Raw genomic sequence first — 21,216 nt, forward strand, 5'->3', positions numbered from 1 at the left:
GCCCTTCAAATGTGGAACTCAATTCAGGAAGTCTCACCAACTGTGTGAAATCTATGAAAGTCTGGAAATGAAGGCCCAGGGTCAATACTCTGTGTCAAAGATCATTTTCTTTCTACATTTCAGATTTTTTCGGTAGGGGAGGTCATGTCCACCCACCTGCCCCCTGGCCCCTCAACACATCACTCCTCTCTATGAGCCCTGGCTGACCTAGAACTCACTCTGTAGACCAGACTGGCCTCGAACTCAAATCTGCCTGTGTCAGCCTGGGAATAAAGGCGTGTGCTGCCGCCACCTGGCTATTTCAGATTTTTTTTTTTATGAACGTAAATAAAAGTTAAAACATTTTCCCCAAGCCCAGGGACTGTTTCCCATGCCAAGGGATATGCAAATCCTTTCAGGATAGCCACACTTATGTGAAATGAAGACTTTTCCATGGTACTTTATTTTTCAAATCCTCTTAATTCCTGTATCTATGAACCATGTTCTGGAATGAAAAAGTACAGCCAGCAAGTGTCTTGACTGCTGCCAGATTATTTCCGCTCTTTAACATCATCTGGCCCAAATGTGTTCCAATTCCACTTTCATTTATGCAAATCCAGTGGCTCAAAATAGTACAGAGATGGTCTTTATCCTAGATCCATATTTGTTGGCATATTGGAGAAACTGTTTAGCCTGTCTTGAAATAACTTTGCATTATTGCTAATTTTCATCTCTAAGTGAATATAGTGGCATCTCTGGGCCTATCATATTTTGAAAAGTTGTTTAACAACAAGGCAGTTGAAAAAGTGTGGTATAGTCTATTTTGTCTTGAAAAATTGAAGGTCAATAATGTAGACTCAGTACTCCATACAGTGGTTTGTAGGGTAACATAAAAACAATAGAGGATAGGTATTTTTAAAGTTATAAAAATATTAATGCTTTTATTAATATGTAAGAAATAAGTACTGATTTTATTTTAATAAGATTTTCCCAAGACAGACTTTCTCTGTCTAGTCCTGGCTGTCCTGGAACTCACTCTATAGACCAAGCTGCCCTCGACCTCACAGAGATCCATCTGCCTATGCCTCCTGAGTGCTGAGATTAAAGGTGTGTGCCATCATGATCTGGCTATTTCATTTTTTAATGACATTTTTTTTCTTAATAGGACTTTTTACTTTTACTTTATTAAGACTTTCCTGAGACTACTTTAATCTTCCAAGAATTCCACTAATAAAGAATTATAATAGTTCTCTAATTCAGCTAAATTTGGTTCTCCATTCACATCAGTGGTGTTCCCATCTTAAAGTTTCTTTTTCTCTACAGAGTATGTTTTTCAGCCTCGAAATGCGCAATGGCTACCTACATGTGTTCTATGACTTTGGATTCAGCAATGGCCCCGTGCATCTTGAAGACACGTTGAAAAAAGCCCAGATTAATGATGCGAAATATCATGAGGTACAGTCATTGTACTTTGGGTGGGTTTGGGTTTTGACACTTAGATCTATGTATATGACCTGGTGACCAAATGCAATAGGGGGATAGTAAACTAAATACATTCACATCGAAGAGCAACTATGTATCCTTATCTACTCCACCCAAGGAAAACACATGTTGACATTGCTATCCAAAAAGTCACTGAAAGGTCTCTTCTCATTAAAAGGGACTCATCGACCAAAAGTCTCTTATTAATCAAAAATGTCTTGATTGCAATAGAAGACCTATGAAAATACTGTATATATGTTGAAAATTACAAAGATCTTGTACTTTGAGCCTCATTAATATAAGGAGGTTATGTGAGTAAATATAGAATTTTCTCTTGAACTTTTTTTCTCTAGAATGTAGAAATGCACGTGATTTTTCTCATGAAGATCTCAAAAGTATCCTTCATCCACACTAGCAACTACTCTAAATTATATAATTAATAAAACATAAAAAAGATATAATATCTTTTAAATTGAGTCCAAATGCAGTGGCTAGTCAGCTATATCTCTTTCCAGTTCAATGTTCAGAGGCTTTCTAAGGATGGATTTCAATAAGTGAAGAACTTAACTGTTTGTCTGACTAGCATTTTTGCAAATTCACTAGAACTAGTCACTGTCTTTTAAATAGCAAGTCGATATTTATCTATGCAAATCTAATAATTCAAAATAACATAGAAATCTTTCTGAAAACTGACACCTTGGTAGCACCCACTCTATAATCCAGAAAGTACTTGCTTAAGCATAAAGCATGTAATTGTGTTGCCCAATGCTGGAAGGAACGGAAAATGAGTTGTCCAGTATATAGAAAGTTTTCATTATGGCGGAGGAATAAATTTTAGATATTAAATAGCATGATGCCATTACAAATACCAATAATTAGAATTTGTAGCTCAATGGTGAAGCACTGTCCTAGCAAGTGTCAGGCTTTCTATTTTAAACCCTTGTGTAGTCATAGGAAACCACATGACTAGAGAGAGAGAGAGAGAGAGAGAGAGAGAGAGAGTGCACAAGGGAGTGCAATGAAATAATGAAACATTAAGAAATATTAGATAGATATTGTTAACTTGATTGGGCTAGTAATATAGCAAATGCTTTTGTATGTCCAAACTTAACAAATTGTATAATCTGTTTAAATATGTGCAGTTTTGTATTCAAAGATACCTGAATCAAGGTTTTGGTTTTTTTTTAAAGACAGATACTTTTAAGTTCCCCTCAGAAGAGGCAGAAGAAAATTTAAAAGGAAAAAACAAAAAACAAGAAACAGGACTTATAGAAAACTGTAGCCTAAGAATGTAGGAAGTATCCTTTCCCAGAAAGGGGCCTTCCCCAGGAAATGTAAACTGTACCCAGGGAGGGGTCTTCCCCCAGGAAATGTAAGCTCTGCCCAGGAAGGGGTCTCCCCCAGGAAATGCAAGCTGTGTGTTTACATTACATAAAAACCATGGTTGTCATCCCTGAGTAAGAAAAGAAACTCCATTCCCTATCTTGTGAACAAAGAAGAATACAGGTGGTTATAACCAGGATGGTTAACATACATTACATTGTTCTATAAACAAGCAAAGGATCCATTGTTATATAGACTTACAACACATTCTTTCCCTCAGATCTCAATCATTTATCACAACGACAAAAAAATGATTTTGGTGGTGGACAGACGGCACGTTAAGAGCACAGACAATGAGAAGAAAAAGATTCCTTTCACGGACATCTACATCGGAGGTGCGCCCCAAGAAGTCTTACAGTCCAGGTAAAGCCTTTTTAATCTATAGCTTTATACTGCTAACAATATATTAATGAGTATTCAATACCTAGGAGAGGTCTTAATTGATACTTTTACATACCTGCACAGGTATAGAACAAACAAATCTGTGAACCTACAGTCCCTCTACAGCCAGCGTTACGACCCTTTTAGATTAGCATCTCACTGTGTAATTTATGTACTTAACTAATATAGCACTACTTTAGAACATAGTCTCCTGCATTATTTCTCAAGGGGAGGAAGAGTAGAACAGAGTGCATTGTGCAAAGACGAAACAGTGTGTGTGCCTTACGTTTGTCTTGGTCTTTAAAGTTATTTCAAACTCTTCAATAGTATCAATATTCAATAGAGAGTATATACACTCTTGAGGGTGTACAAGAGGTCATGGTTTGTGTGTATTGTTCTAGTGAATGCAAAAATTCAGCTCTTACTATACATCAGTTTCATAGAAACAGAGCTGGAGAGAAGGCTCAATGGTTAAGAACACAGGCTACTCTTGCAGAGGTCCTGGGTTTGATTCCCAGCACCCACATGGCAGCTCACAACCATCTATAACTCCAATTCCAGGGTGATCCAGCACCCTCTTCTGACCTCCATGACCACTGTATGCACATGGTGCACAGACATATATACATAGGCAAAAATACCCATATGTATAAAATTAAAATAAATCTCAGAATTAATAAGTGCATACAAACAATGATTCTAAAAACTTAAAAGCAATGCTGAGGTAATCCTGTGTGGTAACTCTCTTTAGAGTAACCTGGAAAGCTTTTCATAAAGCCACTTGCTTTCCTAAAATTATTACTCTTCTGAAGTCAGGCTTCAATGTTTAAAAAAGGAAAAAAAAAATCCTGAACTCAAGTGAGAGCTGATGATGGAGCCCACCCCTCATGTAACAGAAGCACCCCTCACCATGAACATCAAAACCTCTGAGTGACGTTAGTGTTGTGTAATGATTACCTCAGAAGGGTATATGAGATTTCAATTGTTACAAAGTTCTTATTTATCTTGAGTCAAATCCTTTTCATGTTGCAAATTATCATATCTAAAGAAGGCTCTCCCAAGTTTTTCTGAACTAGACACCTTCTTCAGTCCTTCAACCATGTCCCATGGAACCTTGACCACTATGTCAGCCTGCTTACGTATGAAGAGTTAACATATGACAATATTATGAGACAAAGATGTTGTTGTGTTGGTCAATGACTGCTGGGAATGGGGCCTACCCTAAGGAGTGGTTTGTGGGCTGGGTGGTAGTAACACACACCTTTAGTCCCAGAGCTTGGGAGATAGGTCAGCCAGGGCTATAAAGAGAAACCCTGTCTCAAAGACAGAGATAGGGGCTGGGGAGAAAGGTTTGTTTCTTCAGTGAGACTCCCTTGGAGAATACTAATTTTTCAGTTGCAAGTAGCTTTCGATTGAAGATGCTTCTGGGTTAGAGATGGAGATGTATGTCCACATCTCCTTTCAGCTGTAGGACCCCATCTGGCACAGACCTGCACAGCTCTGAGACCCAGCCATCTGACATTGTCTAGGACCTGCCTCTAGCTTTCCTTGATTAGAATATGCTACAAATAAGGCCAAACCCATTAGAAGATGTCTGAAAACCTGAGGTCAAATCCTATCTTGGTATTTATTATGTAAGGGAATAAGTGTCTTTCCAATTTCTATGAAATTGCCAAGAGTAAAGTATTTTCTATCTGTAGCATATCAACTCAATCTCAAGAATCTATAAAAAAAATAAATGAATGGTGGGGGGAGGATATAGGGGGCTTTGGGGATAGCATTTGAAGCGTAAATGAAGAAAATATCTAATAAAAATGCCTTAAAAATGAATGCTACCATTTCCACCTATATCATTTGAGTGTTATAAAAGTAGCAATTGATAATGGAAGTTAAAAGGTTTTGAAAACTATAAAGAAGCAAGCGAGTTGTTTTGACTTGGAGCAGTTTACTACACACAAAGGTTTAACACAGCCACGTGCTTGTCAAAAAAATATGAGACATTGAATGGTTTGAAAGCTACTGAGATTGTAAGTCAACAGATCTCTGATATATATAGTACCAATGAGGACTGATTTCTACTTCCAGGACCCTAAGAGCACACCTTCCCCTAGATATCAACTTTAGGGGGTGCATGAAGGGGTTCCAGTTCCAAAAGAAAGATTTCAATTTACTGGAGCAGACAGAAACCCTAGGAGTTGGTTATGGATGCCCAGAGGACTCTCTGGTAAGTACCATTCACAGGTAAACACAATGCTTTCTATAGCTAGGTCAGCCCTTTCTGCTTCTCTGGGCTCCTTTCTGCCGCCAAGAGAAAGAACTCTCGTTAAACTAGAAAGGCCGTGGGACCCTCCTTGTGCGGCTGCTCCAGTTTCCAGTGGACCTGGCATCCAAAGCCCAGAGAGACTGTTCGGACGCCACTGGTCACTCGGGTGTAAGAAATGGGAGCGCTGAAACCCAGCTGCTGTCAGAACAAGGAAGGAAGGCGAATGCGCCTGAATCCCGGCAAAAAAAAACAACTGAAACACAAACCACTTGCACAGCAGGCATGGACCTTTGTATATGAAAACTCACAAAAGTGTCCCATAACTACCAAAAACCCTATGTTTACCTTTTTCCCCCCACACAGATATCTCGCAGAGCATATTTCAATGGGCAAAGTTTTATTGCTTCAATTCAGAAAATATCTTTCTTTGATGGCTTTGAAGGAGGCTTCAATTTCCGAACATTACAGCCAAATGGGTTACTATTCTACTACACATCAGGGGTAAGTGCTTGCTTTCCTCGGAGGACACTCTGTGTAGCCTTCTTGTCTATCAAAAACACGTTTTAGGCATGATAAAGGTAAATTTGGACTCAAATATGACTCACAAGTACACATGCTATCAAATGCTAAATATGTTATATACATATCTTACTTATAATATCTAATTAATGCTTGAGAATTTTATACAATGTATTTGATTATATTCAAACATCTATACACACAAACAGGTTTTTCCTCTAACTTCCCCCAGTTCATTCTACCTTCCTTCTGACCCCAACCAGTGTCCGTGTGTGTGTGTGTGTGTGTGTGTGTGTGTGTGTGTGTGTGTGTGTGTGCGCGCGGGTCCATGTCCCATTTTTGGGTATGCACTCCACTGAACTTTATTATGCACACTTTGACTAGTTATGAATTTTGAGTTAATGCACAGAGAAACTTCTTTGATGATATCTGAGAGCTGCACTAATCTTGGGTATAGAGACAAGAAGTTAGAATGCAGTTAGACACTATGTCTGTCTAGAGCAGTGATAGTAGTAGGTTCCTCCCTGAGGCCTGTGAGCTCCCAGACCACAGGTTGTTGGCCAGATTGACAGTACTAGGCACGTGTTTCCTTCTATGGAGCAGGCCTTAAACCTCAAGCAGTTGATTACCTCTGTAACATTCATGCCACTATTACAGTCACAGATATATCTTGACCTGAAATTCAGTCCTGCCCCTCAGGAGTTGATGGGCAGAATTCAAGAAGTCTGTAGACTCACCTGTGGCAAATTATATCTTCATTTTCTCTAATTGAAAGAACATTGTCTCCTATTTTTAATATTGAAATGAACCACAGTAGTACCTCTAATTTTGTTGCTGAATGAAATCACAAATATTTTCCACATTACAGTTGGCACAGACACTTGACAATGTCATTTTTGCTCATTTCTACTAGATTCAAAATGTAGATGCTGTTGGGACTACTAGATCTATTACCTAATGTCTTTATAAAGAAGACTAGTGCACATGTAGCAGAAGATGGCCTAGTGGGCCATCACTGGGAAGAGAGGCCCCTTGGTCTTGCAAACTTTATATGCCTCAGTACAGGGGAACGCCAGGGCCAAGAAGAGGGAGTGGGTGGGTAGGGGAGTGGGGGTGGGAGGGTATGGGGAACTTTTGGGATAGCATTTGAAATGTAAATGAAGAAAATACCCAATTAAAAAAAAAAGAAGACTAGCACTATGTTTCACAAATTCTCTGTTTTACCATTTAGAGAGGAATATTTCAATGTACTAGATCATCTTCCTATTCCTGTATATTTTTGTCTTAAACATTTTAGAATATTGATTTATGAAGAAAATCACATACATCCACAGCCTGCCAGAAGCAACCAATGACAGCATAATAACCTCTGAGCATAAGAACAAAAACACTCGTGACTTAATTTATAAATTAGAGAGACTTTACATTCTTCTTTACCTTTAGATTTACAATAGAATTCTCAAGTTCAGCTTATAAAACTTACATCAAGGGGCTGGAGAGATAGCTCAGTGGCTAAGAGCACTGACTGCTCTTCCAGAGGTCTTGAGTTCAATTCCCAGCAACCACATGGTGGCTCACAACCATCTGTAATGGGATCAGATGCCCTCTTCTGGTGTGTCTGAAGACAGCTACAGTGTTCTCAAATACATTAAATAAATAGATAAATAAATAAATATCTTTTTAAAACTTATATCAAAAATAAAGGACTGGGTATGTGGCTCAGTGGTAGTGAGTTCTAATGTGTATACAGCCCTGGTTCCATCTTCATGCCCATGAAAATGAATAAGATATGTAGAGGTCTGGCAAAGCTAAGTTTCAGCTGATATATCTCTGTCCAAACTATGATTTTTTAAAAGCAAATTTTGCTTCTTGCACTAATCTGTAATGTCTCACCTCCTTGAAATTTATTTCTTTTGTATGTGTATATCAGGAGTGTAAACACGGGCTTGTACACATGTGTGCTTGTGCATGCTGAGGCCAAAGGGCAAGCTAGGTGGCTGTCATTCTTCCTCAAATGCCATCCACCTTGGACTTGTTTTGTTTTTGAGGAGTCTTTCACTGGCAAGGTGGCCAGTGAACCCCAGAAATCTACCAGTTTCTGTCTCCCCAGTGCTGGGGTTACAGGTGTGTGCAGCCATGTCCGGCCTTCTTTGTGGTTCTAGGGATCAAGTGGGGTCCTCATGCTTGCACAACAAGCACTTTGTAAACTGCTATTTCCTCCTAGCCCTGTTTCTTTTTTTCAATGTAATTTAAACCAATAGCATCTATGCCAATTTATAAATAGCATTTTGTAGGACTTTTGTGTTGCGGGAAATACCAAAAACAGAACAGGCACATTCCTGCACACATGCTGGCAACTCTCGGCCCCATTGTGGTTGCGCTGACTCTGTCTCTACCCGCCAACTCTCCGGCAGTGCCGGAACTCCAAAGTTCCTCTCACTGCCACGCAATGACCGTCCATCCCCAGCTCAGCCGTCACAACAACCATTTACCTGGTAGAATCAAAACTCTTAAAGCTTATAATTAGCCAATCAGATTTACGTATCAATAAATTCTCAATTTACAAGATGCCAATACAAAAATTTTAGAACCAATTGATAATGATAAAGGCTTTATCCCAATTACTCTAACCTTATGGTATCATAACTACCTGTGGCTGGTTAAAGTCACACTGGTTCATGTCCTCCTCCATCTTGGCCTTCCCATTATCCCCTCAATGTTCTCTGTCTCTGCAACTCTTAGCTCTGCCTCCCTTTTCCCTGTCCAACCACAGGCCTGCTGCTGTGCTAATGTATTTGGACAGGGAAAATCCTGCCACACTTTTGCACCAAATCTCGCCTCAGATTATCCTGGCTCATTAGATAATTTTCTTTCGCAAACAGTAGGCTGGGTTTGTGTGCCGTTCACAGGGTTTGTGGACTAAGCTGGCCTTAGAAGTTGATGTAAGGAAAGGAAAACATTATCCTCATCCTTCAATGCTGTAAAACACACACTAAGCAAATTCAGAAAAGAAGTAACTTCTGCTTCCTGAAAGTTCTCTCCTGTCTTGATATATCAACAAGAGAGAAGCATCTTTAAAAACCATATTAGTGAATTAACTCCAGTCTCTTCATCTAGCTATATCCTCCTGGAGGCTGAAATACTGTCTTTCAGAGGGATCACGTGACATTGATATGGTAGAAATGCTTAGGGAAGGAAAGTCATTGAGACTGAACCATCTCTTTGTGTGGCAAAACCACCAAGGGCTTTCAGTTCAAAATATGGATGTACCTTTTATTCCATTGAAGTATATGAAAGAGAGGAGAGACAGACGCAGAGACAAGGAAAGAGTGTGTATATGTACAAGTATATCCATGTTATGTGTAGCGGCCAAAACACAACTCTTAGGCATCAATTCTCACCTTTCCCCTTGTTCCGAGGCCACAGGTACTCTCTTGGTTTTGCCACTTCCATGGGTACTCCAGGCTAGCTGGCTGGCTTGTGATACTCCTGTCTATATGTCCTATCTTATCACAGTAGTGCTGTATTATAGATGCATGCTACTGGATCTAGTTTTTATATCGATTCTGGGGTTCTGAGGTCATCAAGTTATCAAGGCAAGCATGTTTACCTGCTGAACCCTCCCCAGCCCTAAACATGTCTACTTCTATAAGGAAGGAGCACTAACATGGGCAAAGGTGTTTAATTGTTGCTATTCACAGAAATTACCCTACTAGCAAACTTTCTGCACACCGTGTGTTCCTTTAAGCAATACCATCAATTGAATTTGAAAACACATCTGGTTTTTATCCTCAGATTCCTACTTAAACACTTGTGCTTGTGTTTCAGTCGGACGTGTTTTCCATTTCACTGGACAACGGCACTGTTGTCATGGACGTAAAGGGCATCAAGGTCATGTCAACAGACAAGCAGTACCACGATGGGCTGCCCCACTTCGTGGTCACCTCCATCTCAGACACAAGGTACCACCCCTCACTTCTTATACTTCCCCGCAGGATCTTTGTTTGCAGGGTATGCTTCTGAGCCTGCTGTAGTTACTAGGCTAAATTGTTGCTTTCTAGTGCTCCAAAAAGTGATGGAAGGAAACATTCATTACCTTCTTCCAAAAGGACGCTACTGATTTTCAAGAGATACCAAATAAGCCATCATAAAGTTGCTTAATAAATGCAGACTCTTGGGGCACGGGGATGGGGGTTGTGTCCCTAAAAAGATCAGTTTTCATCTCTGTACTGGCAGTGCATGCCTACACTACTTGGTGAATGAAGTGATTTGTTGCGTATAGAAGAGTTTAAGCAAATACTGGTTGTGTTTAGATTTTAAACCTAAACAGTAAAGGATGTTACATTTATGACAGCATTTTATTTTGTGTGTGTGTGTGTGTGTGTGTGTGTGTGTGTGTGTGTGTGTGTGTGTGTGTGAATGTGTGTATTACTGAATTTCTTTCTCATAAAACAAAATGTTTTGAAATAACAAACCTCTTTTTAAGACTGGTGCTGTACAGTCTCTTTGTGTGAAACATCCCATCCAAAGTAAATGGCTGTACAGTTTCTCTAGACTGTTTCTAATGATTAGCCACCCTATGTGCTGTGCAACGAAACTGGCCCCCTAGAAACGGGATGAGTCCCAGAGGCATGCTCCAGTTTTCCACTAAGAAAATATTCACTATGGAGATTTAGATTCCAACCTCAGTTTGAAGAGCCTGTCTTGCAGGCCCAAATATTTAGCCATTTCCTCCTGGGCCTCCTGAGAAATCTGTCTTTCCATTGAGATATTTAATTTTGACTTTGTGCGAAAACCTACCTGTTTGCTGAAAAGTAGCATTCAGTCAAACGTGCTGTGTGTACCGACTCTTTTCTTTGCAGATATGAACTGGTAGTAGACAAAAGCCGACTTCGAGGGAAGAATCCAACAAAAGGGAAGGCAGAGCAGACTCAAACAACTGAGAAGAAGTTCTACTTTGGTGGCTCACCCATCAGTCCTCAGTATGCTAATTTCACTGGATGTATAAGCAATGCCTACTTTACCAGGTATACACTATATTTTATTGGTGAATGTGCCTGATTGTCAGTGGTCAATACAGTAGTGAAATGTTTACATTACTAAAGCTGATAAGCATGTAATTTACAGTCCTTAGCAGTAAGACAGAATGTGGAATGCCAGAAATTAGTGTTAGCTGACTGATAGGATTCTTGGTAAAATAGGCAAGAATCCATCACACAAATATGTGCTGATGTGCACACACACATACATTTTTATCACCATAGAGTCTTGCCATAGTTTTCCTAACGCAATTATAGACAGCATTTTATGATGTTCCTTTCCTCTTACAAACAGGTTGGATAGAGATGTGGAAGTCGAAGACTTCCAGCGCTATTCTGAAAAGGTCCACACTTCACTCTATGAGTGTCCGATTGAGTCGTCACCTCTGTTTCTCCTTCACAAAAAAGGAAAGAATTCCTCAAAGCCTAAAACAAACAAACAGGTAAACGAACATTAGCACTGCAGAATTCACAGCTGCCTTGTGCTCAGATCCCCCAGCTGTGCTGCACCAGGGACTGCTCTCGGGAGCAGAGTCAGCCCAGTCCTACTCCTTTATTAACAGCAGGCAAGACAGCCCTGCTCTTAACGTGTGGACGTGTGTGTGTGTGTGTGTGTGTGTGTGTCTAGTGTTTAGCAGTGTAAATATCTATATACTCAATAATATATATAATTCATGTAACACATATGTTATATTAGATATAAATTATGTTATATATTATTGTATAGTATATATAAATTACATATATATTATATGTATTTATATCATATACACAATGTATTAAATTATATGTGTTATATATAATTAATCTGTATAAATTATACATACATATAATGTATATGGTCTATATGATATATAAATTATATATATGGCCTACATAAATAATACATAAAATATATAATATAATCTATGGGTTATATATAATATATTATGTATTAATTGATTTTATTACATATTTTAATATATAATTAGTTAATATAATATATATAACATATACTATGATTCAGTAATAATTTTAAGCCTTTGTCACAGTCATGAAAATCACTAAAATTTCTTTTGCTTTCTCAGCCTTTGTGTTCCTCCACCTACATGCACAGGTGGATATGTGCTGCTCCTTCATTAAGCACTGAGCTGTAAGATATCATCTCTGACTGCTGTTCTTTCCTATACACTCATGCACACTATTTGGTTCTATTACAAGTGAAAGCCACAGTCCCTTCCCATTCTCAGGCTAACCCTCCCCATCCCCTTCTTGGTGTGGTTGTAACAATGTTCCTCTTGAGTGAGTTACTGCAACAGTTTCCGAAACAGGCTCCTGCTCCTTGCTTTTACTCTGTTTCTCTCCATCTGTTCTCAGCACAGCATCCAAGCCTATCAGGCACACCTCTAAACTGAGTACCCTCTCCCCACTGCCCTCATTAAAAAGCCCAAGACCCTACAGTTCCAGAAAGGTCCTGAGTGAGCGACAACCTTTCCCTCATTTATTTCAACTGCCTGCCTCACTCACCCACTCTTTCCCTCCACGGGCCTCTTCACTGTTACCAAAGCTGGACACATTCGAATTTTTATTGTTTCTCCTTGGGTCTCCACTTCCACTCTTCTCCCAAATATCTGCCCAATTTCTCTTCTGCCCCTCTAGGAACATCTCATCAACTGAGTGCGACCTGCCTTGGCTGCCTATTTAATATGACAGCCTATTCTGCCACTCATCAGTGCGTGCTTGCTTGCTTGCTTGCTTGCTTGAGACAAGGTTTCTCTATGTAGCCCACACTGTCTTAGAACTTAGTTTGTAGTCTATGCTGACCTTGGATGTACAGATATCTGCCTGTCTTTTCCTCTCAAAAGTGCTGAGATTAAAAGCATGTGTCACCACCCCCAGCCCTGGTTTAAATTTTTAGCAAGGCTGCATTAAAGTGTCTAGAGGATAATAACTTATTTTTGTTATCACTTCCTCTGAGTGCATAGTTGAATTAATTTTTAGAATAGATTCCAGGAGTTAGGATTACTGGATAAAGGCAAATAATGGTCCCAAAGAAGTGGCACTGATTTTGTAGTTCCCCATAAGTACTTGAGAACACCTGTCTTTAAAACTATGTTCTAGGCTTAAACTTTTTTTCAGAGTTTTTATGCTTTAAGATTAACTGGGCAGCTGGGTGGTGGTGGTACACGCCTTTAATCTCAGCCAGGGCAGAGACTATCCACACTTAATTAGCCTCACACTCTATCTGGATACAGGATAGTTAGTAGTAGGTGTGGCCGCAGCCCTGTTTCTTAGCAGTTTCTTTGCTCACATGAGATAAAGAGTTGTACTGCAGTTCTTTCTCATCAGTGTAGAGTTTCCAGAATCTCCACCCTGCTTCGTTCTGCTAGTAGAATCTCCCTTTAGATGCCCAGACTGCTGTGGGTTCTTTTTAATTATGTTTAGATCTGACACTTAAACAGGAATTAGGGAGAGCAGCAACAAGCGCACTCCATCATACTGAACTTGCGGGGGGCGGGGGGGGGGGGGGGAAGGGGGGTATTCCCAGTGCTCCCCGCTGCCAAACGTCTCTAGGACCAGCTCCCAGAGTAGGGCGGTTCTGACTACTCCCTGCTTTTAAAACCTATGTGGCTCCTAGTTGCCTAAAAACAAAACTCTACCCCTTGCCCTTCAACCAAAGGCCTTTCCCTCAGTCACCAACACGGTTCCTGGTTGCTTTGTATAGACATGTTTCTGATTACAAGTTCTCAAGATCCAGTCATAATCTCGTACCTTTCCATCCCCCACCACATAGCACCACAGAAGGCACACGGCAACGCTGATCTCCTTCATCTCTACCTATGCCATCCAATATTCGACGAATGTTTGCTTGAAATTGAATACATTATTACAAGAGAATTTACTAACGCTTTTATTTTATTCTCAGAAGTAAAGACTAAATAATCATGACATATTATACAATAGCTTCATAGCACTACGTTTTAGCATCAGCAGGGCAATTTGAAGGGTACAACATAATGTTTAAAATGTATATATGTAAGGATCTGTCAAAGAAAAGAATCATACTTTAAAATGCTTTTCTATGTCGATTCTGTCACACAAAATTTCTTTATATAGCCTGAGACCAAAAATAATATTAAATATTTTTCAAGTTTAACTTTAAAACTTATTTATTCTATGTGTATTAGTGTTCTGCATGCATGCATGTCTGTGCACCATGTGCATGCCTGGTGCCCTAGGAGACCTAAAGGGGTCATCAGATCCCTTGGAACGGGAGTTGATGACTACTGTGAGCTGTCATGTAGGTACTTAAAACCAAGCCCAGGTCCTCTGGTTATGAAGCCAGTGCTCTTAACTCCTAACCCATCTCTCCAGCCCCAATTTCTTAACTTATTTACATAGCATATATAAGCAATACTGTGTGGTAATGTGATGTTACCTCTAACACTGCACTCTTGTGCCCTTTTACAATCACAGATTAGAACTTTGGATCTGCTGACATGCTGTGATGCTACCATCTCTGTTCCTTGTTTATGCCAATAGAAGGCAAAGTAGCCTGCTATTTCATGAATAGAAACACACAATTGTCACTTTGTTAATTTTGTATTCTTAGTGAAGGATAAAGACATGGCATATCAAACTTTGTTACCAACTTTCTTCCCTCTGTTTCACTTGTTTTTCCTACAGGGAGAGAAGAGTAAGGATGCGCCTTCATGGGATCCTATTGGCCTGAAGTTTCTGGAACAGAAAGCTCCAAGAGATTCCCACTGCCACCTCTCCAGCAGCCCCAGGGCAATAGAACATGCCTATCAATATGGCGGCACGGCCAACAGTCGCCAGGAGTTTGAACACGAACAAGGAGATTTTGGTGAAAAGTAAAGGCGTGCACTTTCCTTCTAGAAGTTTCTTGCCACTCTCCATCCTCGTTTGTCAAAGGGAGCCATTCTCCAACCTTTTCTTTCTGCGTCTTCTTAATCCTGTTTTTTGTTTGTTCGTTTGTTTGTTTGTTTAGTTCTTCAGTTTGTTTGAGGTTTTTTTATGTCAAAGTATATACTAAACAATACATGATTTAAGCTTTCCAAGAAATTATGCTCCCACTTTCTCTCCAAATAGCAGGAACATAAAAACACCATTCTTGCAGTTTACCAAGGATGATCAAAGAAAAGGCATCCTGATCAAGGAAATTTGTAAATGGCCTTGTTATCACCTTCCTGCATCTCCTGCTGTTCCAAATCCCACTAAGTTCACAACTCTCTATTGACCTAATGTTATTAAAGATACATTGTTATAGCGTTTATGTCTCCATGTCCCAAACCCCACTAAGTCTTCACAAATCTCTATGGACCTAATATTATTTAAGATACACCGTTATAACATTTATGTCTCCAGGGCCTTCACACTGGATGCCTCTTACCTAGTAGGCAAAATCCATGTTTTTGTATTTTTCAAGAAATAGAATTAATGAACAATGAATTTATGAAATTCCTAGGCAAATGGATGGACCTGGAGGGTATCATCCTGAGTGAAGTAACCCAATCACAAAGGAACTCGCACAATATGTACTCACTGATAAGTGGATATTAGCCCAGAAACTTAGGATACCCAAGATATAAGATACAACTTGCCAAACGCATGAAATTCAAGAAGAACGAAGACCAAAGTGTGGACACTTTGCCCTTTCTTAGAAATGGGAACAAAACACCCATAGAAGGAGTTACAGAGACAAAATTTGGAGCTGTGACGAAAGGATCAACCATCTAGTGATTGCCATATGCAGGGATCCATCCCATAATCAGCTTCCAAATGCTGATACCATTGCATACACTAGCAAGATTTTGCTGAAAGGACCCAGATATAGCTCTCTTTAATGAACATATCTTACACATACTTGGAGCTAAAGTTCTAGACTGGTTTCTTTACATGCTTATTTCCACTCCCTTAGGTGGCTGTTTTTGACATGTTATATTTTGACTGTAGTATAGACTCTATACCCTTCTACTGGGAGAGTCCTTTAATCTGTAATTCGTGTGTTATACAAACAATATTTCTGTGAATTTTTCTCTATGCATGTTAATTACTCATTGCTATTTATTCATGGAGATAAATTAATATAACATGTTATATTAATAAAAATTAGTAAATTAGTTTACTAATTTTATTACATAGGATTTTTTTCTAGAACTATAGTTCTCAACCTGTGGGTCACAACCCTTTTGGGGATAAATGACCCTTTCATAGGGGTCTCCTAAGACCACTGGAAAGGACAGATATTTACATTACAATTCATAATAGTAGCCAAATTACAGTTGTGATGTAGCAACAAAATAATTGTATGGTTGGAGGGGGGGGTCACCATAATATGAGGAACTGTTTTAAAGGGTCTCAGCATTAGGAAAGTTGAGAATCACTGCTCTAGAAGAACAGAACTGATAATATTATATGAAAATGACCCTATGAAAGGGTCATTTATCCCCAAAAGGGTTGTGACCCACAGGTTGAAAACTATAGTTCTAGAAAAAAATCCTATGTAATAAAATTATATATATACACACACACACACACACACACACACACACACACATATATATATATATATATATATATATATATTTCCCCCACTCACCAGTAAGGTAGGAGGTTCATAATTTTTGAAAACTGCTACTTACTTTCTTTCAAAGGGTAATTTATGGGATATATAAAGTGAGTAATGAGTATGTGTTATATATTATACTATATATTATATTATATTATATTATATTATATTATATAGAGGATTTGTTAGGGTGACCTACAGGCTGTGGTCAGGCTAGTACAACAATCGCTAGCTCCCAACAGATAGGCAAAGACCCCAGCAATTTTTCCACCCATGACCTAGATGTCTCAGCTGGTCTTTGATCTATGTTACTGCCCCAAAGAAGCTGATTCCAATACCAGCAAAGTGATACCTCAGCAACAGTGTAGATGAAATTGCCAGCAAGAGTGAGTGCAAACAAATACAGAGCAAAAGCTTCCTTCTTCCATGTCCAATTATATCACCAGCCTCCAGAAGGTGTGACCAGATTTACGGTGGTTTTTCTGGCCATAAATCAAGATTTAGAGTGGGTCTTCCCACCTTAAATAATCTTACTAGGAAAAATCCCTCATGGTGTGACCAGCTGCTTGGGTTTTCGTTAGTAAATGTATAACATATCTGCAGAGTAAAGTAAGGACGACTTCCATGGAGTCCTGTGGGCTTGAGACTTGTAAGGCAAAGGGTCTAGAGAAGAATTTTCATGGGAAGTAACCATGCCTACGTAATAACTAATTAAGGCATCACTGGGGACAATTAGAAAGAAGCTGTTTGGAACTAGATAGAATGGCTATTCTTTCTTGACTGTATTACTGTGAAAGTTTACTTTGAGTTATCATTCTATATCACTTCACATACGGTAACTTCTCTTTTCATTTTCCAGATCCCAGTTTGCCATTCGTCTGAAGACCCGTTCCTCACATGGGATGATTTTCTATGTCTCAGACCAAGAAGAGAATGATTTCATGACCCTGTTCTTGGCCCATGGTCGCTTGGTCTTTATGTTTAATGTTGGCCATAAGAAACTGAAGATTAGAAGCCAGGAGAAATACAATGATGGATTGTGGCATGATGTAAGTTGAATGCAGAGAATAGTGCTGTCAGCAAATATTACCCACTGCCTAGTGGCTTAGCACCACACCAATTCTATACTACTGGCTTGTTAGAAAACGCTGTGTTAAAATTCTGAGGCTGTGCACCCAAAGTTCAATTTCTGAATTTATTTAATTATTTTATTTATTTTTCTATTTAATTTTATTTACTTATTTGCTTAAAATTATTTATTTATGCTATGTATATGAATACACTGTAGCTATCTATCTTCAGACACACCAGAATAGAACATCAGATCCCACTAGAGATGGTTGTGAGCCACCATGTGGTTGCTGGGAGTTAAACTCAGGACATCTGGAAGAGCAGTCAGTGCTCTTAACCGCTGAGCCATCTCTCCAGCCCATTAATTTTAGGAGTTTATTAATTGCTTATTTTAAAAATCTCAAACCATATTTTTAGATAATCACATGCTAATTGTAATCTTTGGGGTTTGGGAATGGCTACACAAACCACTCAGACACCCATCTCAGTCAAATAGGGATGGTTTATTGAACACTGCATCTCAAAACTGACTGCCTAATTAGGGACATAATTCAGGCTTGAGAGCTGAACCATGACCCCAAGTTAAGGTCCTACGAGGCTTTTTAAGCCTGTGATCTACAAACATCTGTGCCAAGTTATTCCACCAACCAGGATTCAGGCATAGGGGGTTTCCTTAGGGACATGTCTTTGTTGTACACTTATCCTGCTCCCATTTTTGGAGTACTCAACTGCAGGGGACTTGCCTTGTCTAACATTTATGCCTTAACTTGCCAACCAGGATGTCAGTTACCCATGTACATGTCTCTTTCTGTGAAGTAAGATGTCAGTTCCTGGTGAGACCTTGGCCACTTAAACTTTATTCAACCCCTACTCGAAATGGAAATCTTATTTTAGTTTTTTATATTGGTACAGGTGTCTCTTATGTTGGGGGTCATCCCAGGGGCAGCTTATAAAAGCAAATAGCATAAAAGCTTATACACAGGTGCAAGAAGTGGTGATGGGCGCTTGGTTCAGGTCCAAGCTTATTGTGAGTAACTATACATAGCAGTTCTACTGACTTCTATTGCAATTGTTTCCAAGGGCGCAGAACACCACAGAATATATAATCAACTTGGGCATGAAAAAGTTTCTTAGTAACAGCAGAAACAGCATATAAGAAAGTTTCCTTATAATGGCAGGCTAGCTGGGTAGCAGTTACCTAGGCCCTAACACTTTACCTAGGCCTTAACATTCTATCTAGGCCTTAATATTTTACTTGGACCTTAACAGCGATCATTTCAATCAAAGGCTCAGGAATCAGCAGGAGCTAACATTGGATTCTAATGAATTTTTTACTTTTCCCCACTCAGCACTAAGCTAGGTTCATAATTTTTGACAACTATTACTGATTTCCTTTCAAAAGGTAAACTCTGGGAGCTATGAAGTGAGTAAATCACTTGGGAAGACAGCGAATGCCTAAATATTGGCAGTAGCCTGTGGGCATGAGACAGAAGAATACACTGTACTAGACGTGTTACAGTCAACTGTGGCATGTGGCTGGTCAGCTAGGAAGAGCTTCCTAGAAAACCATGTCAAAAATGTAACCTGGGATGGATAGCTGTAGGTCACTCTATCTAGAGATAAGAAAATAGAGGGTCACTTGCTCTAATGCATGAAACGGTAAACCGGAGGAGAGCCAGGAGAAAAAAAAATGCCAATATACATACAGCAAGGGGGCCTAGAAACAGTTAGAAATAAAGACATATGCTCTAGGACAAAGATCAAGGAATAATGTTTCTGGCATTCCAAGAACAAGAGAATCAAACGCTTACTGAGAGGATGAGAGTCCCTGACCTTCCGAGATGGGCTCACATTTTTAAAAACTTTCTGTACCTTCCCAGAGCATTGCGATACCAGGGTTGGGAGAGTGGACAACACAGCCTTCCCCCAATTTGGGGACGTACCTACAACAAACTATTTTCCTCCTTTCTATCCAGGTGATATTTATTCGGGAAAAGAGCAGTGGTCGACTGGTCATTGATGGTCTACGAGTCCTAGAAGAAAGGCTTCCCCCTAGTGGCGCTGCCTGGAAAATCAAGGGTCCCATTTATCTGGGAGGAGTGGCTCCCGGAAGAGCCGTGAAAAATGTCCAGGTAATCCAGCTATGGCAAGGCTGAGCCACTGACCCCATGAACCGGAAGCACACTGATTCCAGGTCCTCATTTTACTGGGTAGGAACCTAGTAAAAGTGAACCAGTTCTATTGGGGAAAAAATAAAAACCATTCTAGGCTGTACTGTGGGATTCCTGCCTGCCCTGGAGCATTTTGACTTTTAAAATAGAAACGAGATGAAAAAAGTTTAATAGTATAAACTGTCCTAAAACTTATGTCTCCAGGGGGCTTTATTAGTTCTACAAGTACCTATAATTTTAATGTAAAGCTACAGTAAGACCAGATAACAAGTCATTCTACTATGTTACTGAATGCAAAACAAACAAACAAAAATAAAAAAAACTTCAGCTCATTTAAATTCAGTTCCATTTTTTTCTCTTTCTCACAATTTCTCAATATGCACAGATGCACATATAAGTGCAATTCTTCAATTGGGAATATAAGAAACATTTTTATAAATCAAACTATAAGTAATACTTGTTTTTAAAGTGTTTCTCAGTGAGAGGAAAGTATGGAAAAACTTAATTTATCTTAAACACAAACGTAGATTTGATTTTATCACAGTGTCAGTACATTGTTAAGATCCACTGGCAGATAAGTAGGAAAGGGCGTTTACATTATAATTAGACTTGAAATAAACAGCCAATTCTGTGGCAGGCGTTTTCACTGTTCTCAAGTGTGGTATAAAACTAGTTGTCTACAGTGATCCAAGTGTCATGTCCCATGGTATGATTAAGTTTGCAACTGCATTACAAGCTAATGAAGCCAGATCGGCTAGCTGCCTCCCGTTGGCAAAGTACTTTCATCCACATCCGCGATCTTGGACCCAGCCTCATTCCTGAAGGAAAATGAAAGATAGAAAACCGCAGTTTTCAACTGGAAAACCGCAGTTGCAACTTATTAATATAAACTCCTAGCTTTGATGAATTAGTTAAAAGTAATTGCCAGGAAGGAGCAATATTGATCATTCAGAAGCTAAAATGAACAAGGGCTAACTCACTTGTTCACTTTCCCATGGTGCATCTGGGTGCTGGGCAAGGGGATTCTAAGTAACTTCTTCTTCTTCCAGATTACCTCCGTCTACAGCTTCAGTGGCTGCCTTGGCAATCTCCAGCTCAATGGTGCCTCCATCACCTCCGCTTCTCAAACGTTTAGCGTGACCCCTTGCTTTGAAGGGCCAATGGAAACAGGAACTTATTTTTCCACAGAAGGCGGCTATGTGGTTCTAGGTAATGTGACCGCAGTGATGTGATTACAGTTAGCTCCCATCTAAACTCCAGTTGCTCCCCAGTGCAACACATGAAGAACGGGAGGGGGCCTGTAAGAGGTTATCCAGTCATTAGAAAGAGTAACACTGTCCTCGTGTGAGTGAGTTC

At 39.5% G+C, this 21,216-nt stretch overlaps 1 protein-coding gene across 1 annotated transcript in view; it reads left to right on the forward strand.

Moving 5' to 3' along the window:
- Lama4 (laminin, alpha 4) overlaps nt 1–21,216 on the forward strand; it is a 144,674-nt gene that overhangs the window by 111,903 nt on the left and 11,555 nt on the right. The window contains exons 24-34 of the mRNA NM_010681.4: nt 1,303–1,434; nt 3,065–3,207; nt 5,311–5,449; nt 5,852–5,989; nt 9,836–9,969; nt 10,870–11,034; nt 11,342–11,489; nt 14,713–14,900; nt 17,478–17,667; nt 19,666–19,821; nt 20,910–21,069. Coding sequence (NP_034811.2) covers nt 1,303–1,434; nt 3,065–3,207; nt 5,311–5,449; nt 5,852–5,989; nt 9,836–9,969; nt 10,870–11,034; nt 11,342–11,489; nt 14,713–14,900; nt 17,478–17,667; nt 19,666–19,821; nt 20,910–21,069 — 1,693 coding nt within the window. The remainder of the gene's footprint in view (nt 1–1,302; nt 1,435–3,064; nt 3,208–5,310; nt 5,450–5,851; nt 5,990–9,835; nt 9,970–10,869; nt 11,035–11,341; nt 11,490–14,712; nt 14,901–17,477; nt 17,668–19,665; nt 19,822–20,909; nt 21,070–21,216) is intronic.

This window comes from Mus musculus, chromosome 10 (genome assembly GCF_000001635.26).
Source record: "Mus musculus strain C57BL/6J chromosome 10, GRCm38.p6 C57BL/6J".
NCBI lineage: Eukaryota > Metazoa > Chordata > Mammalia > Rodentia > Muridae > Mus > Mus musculus.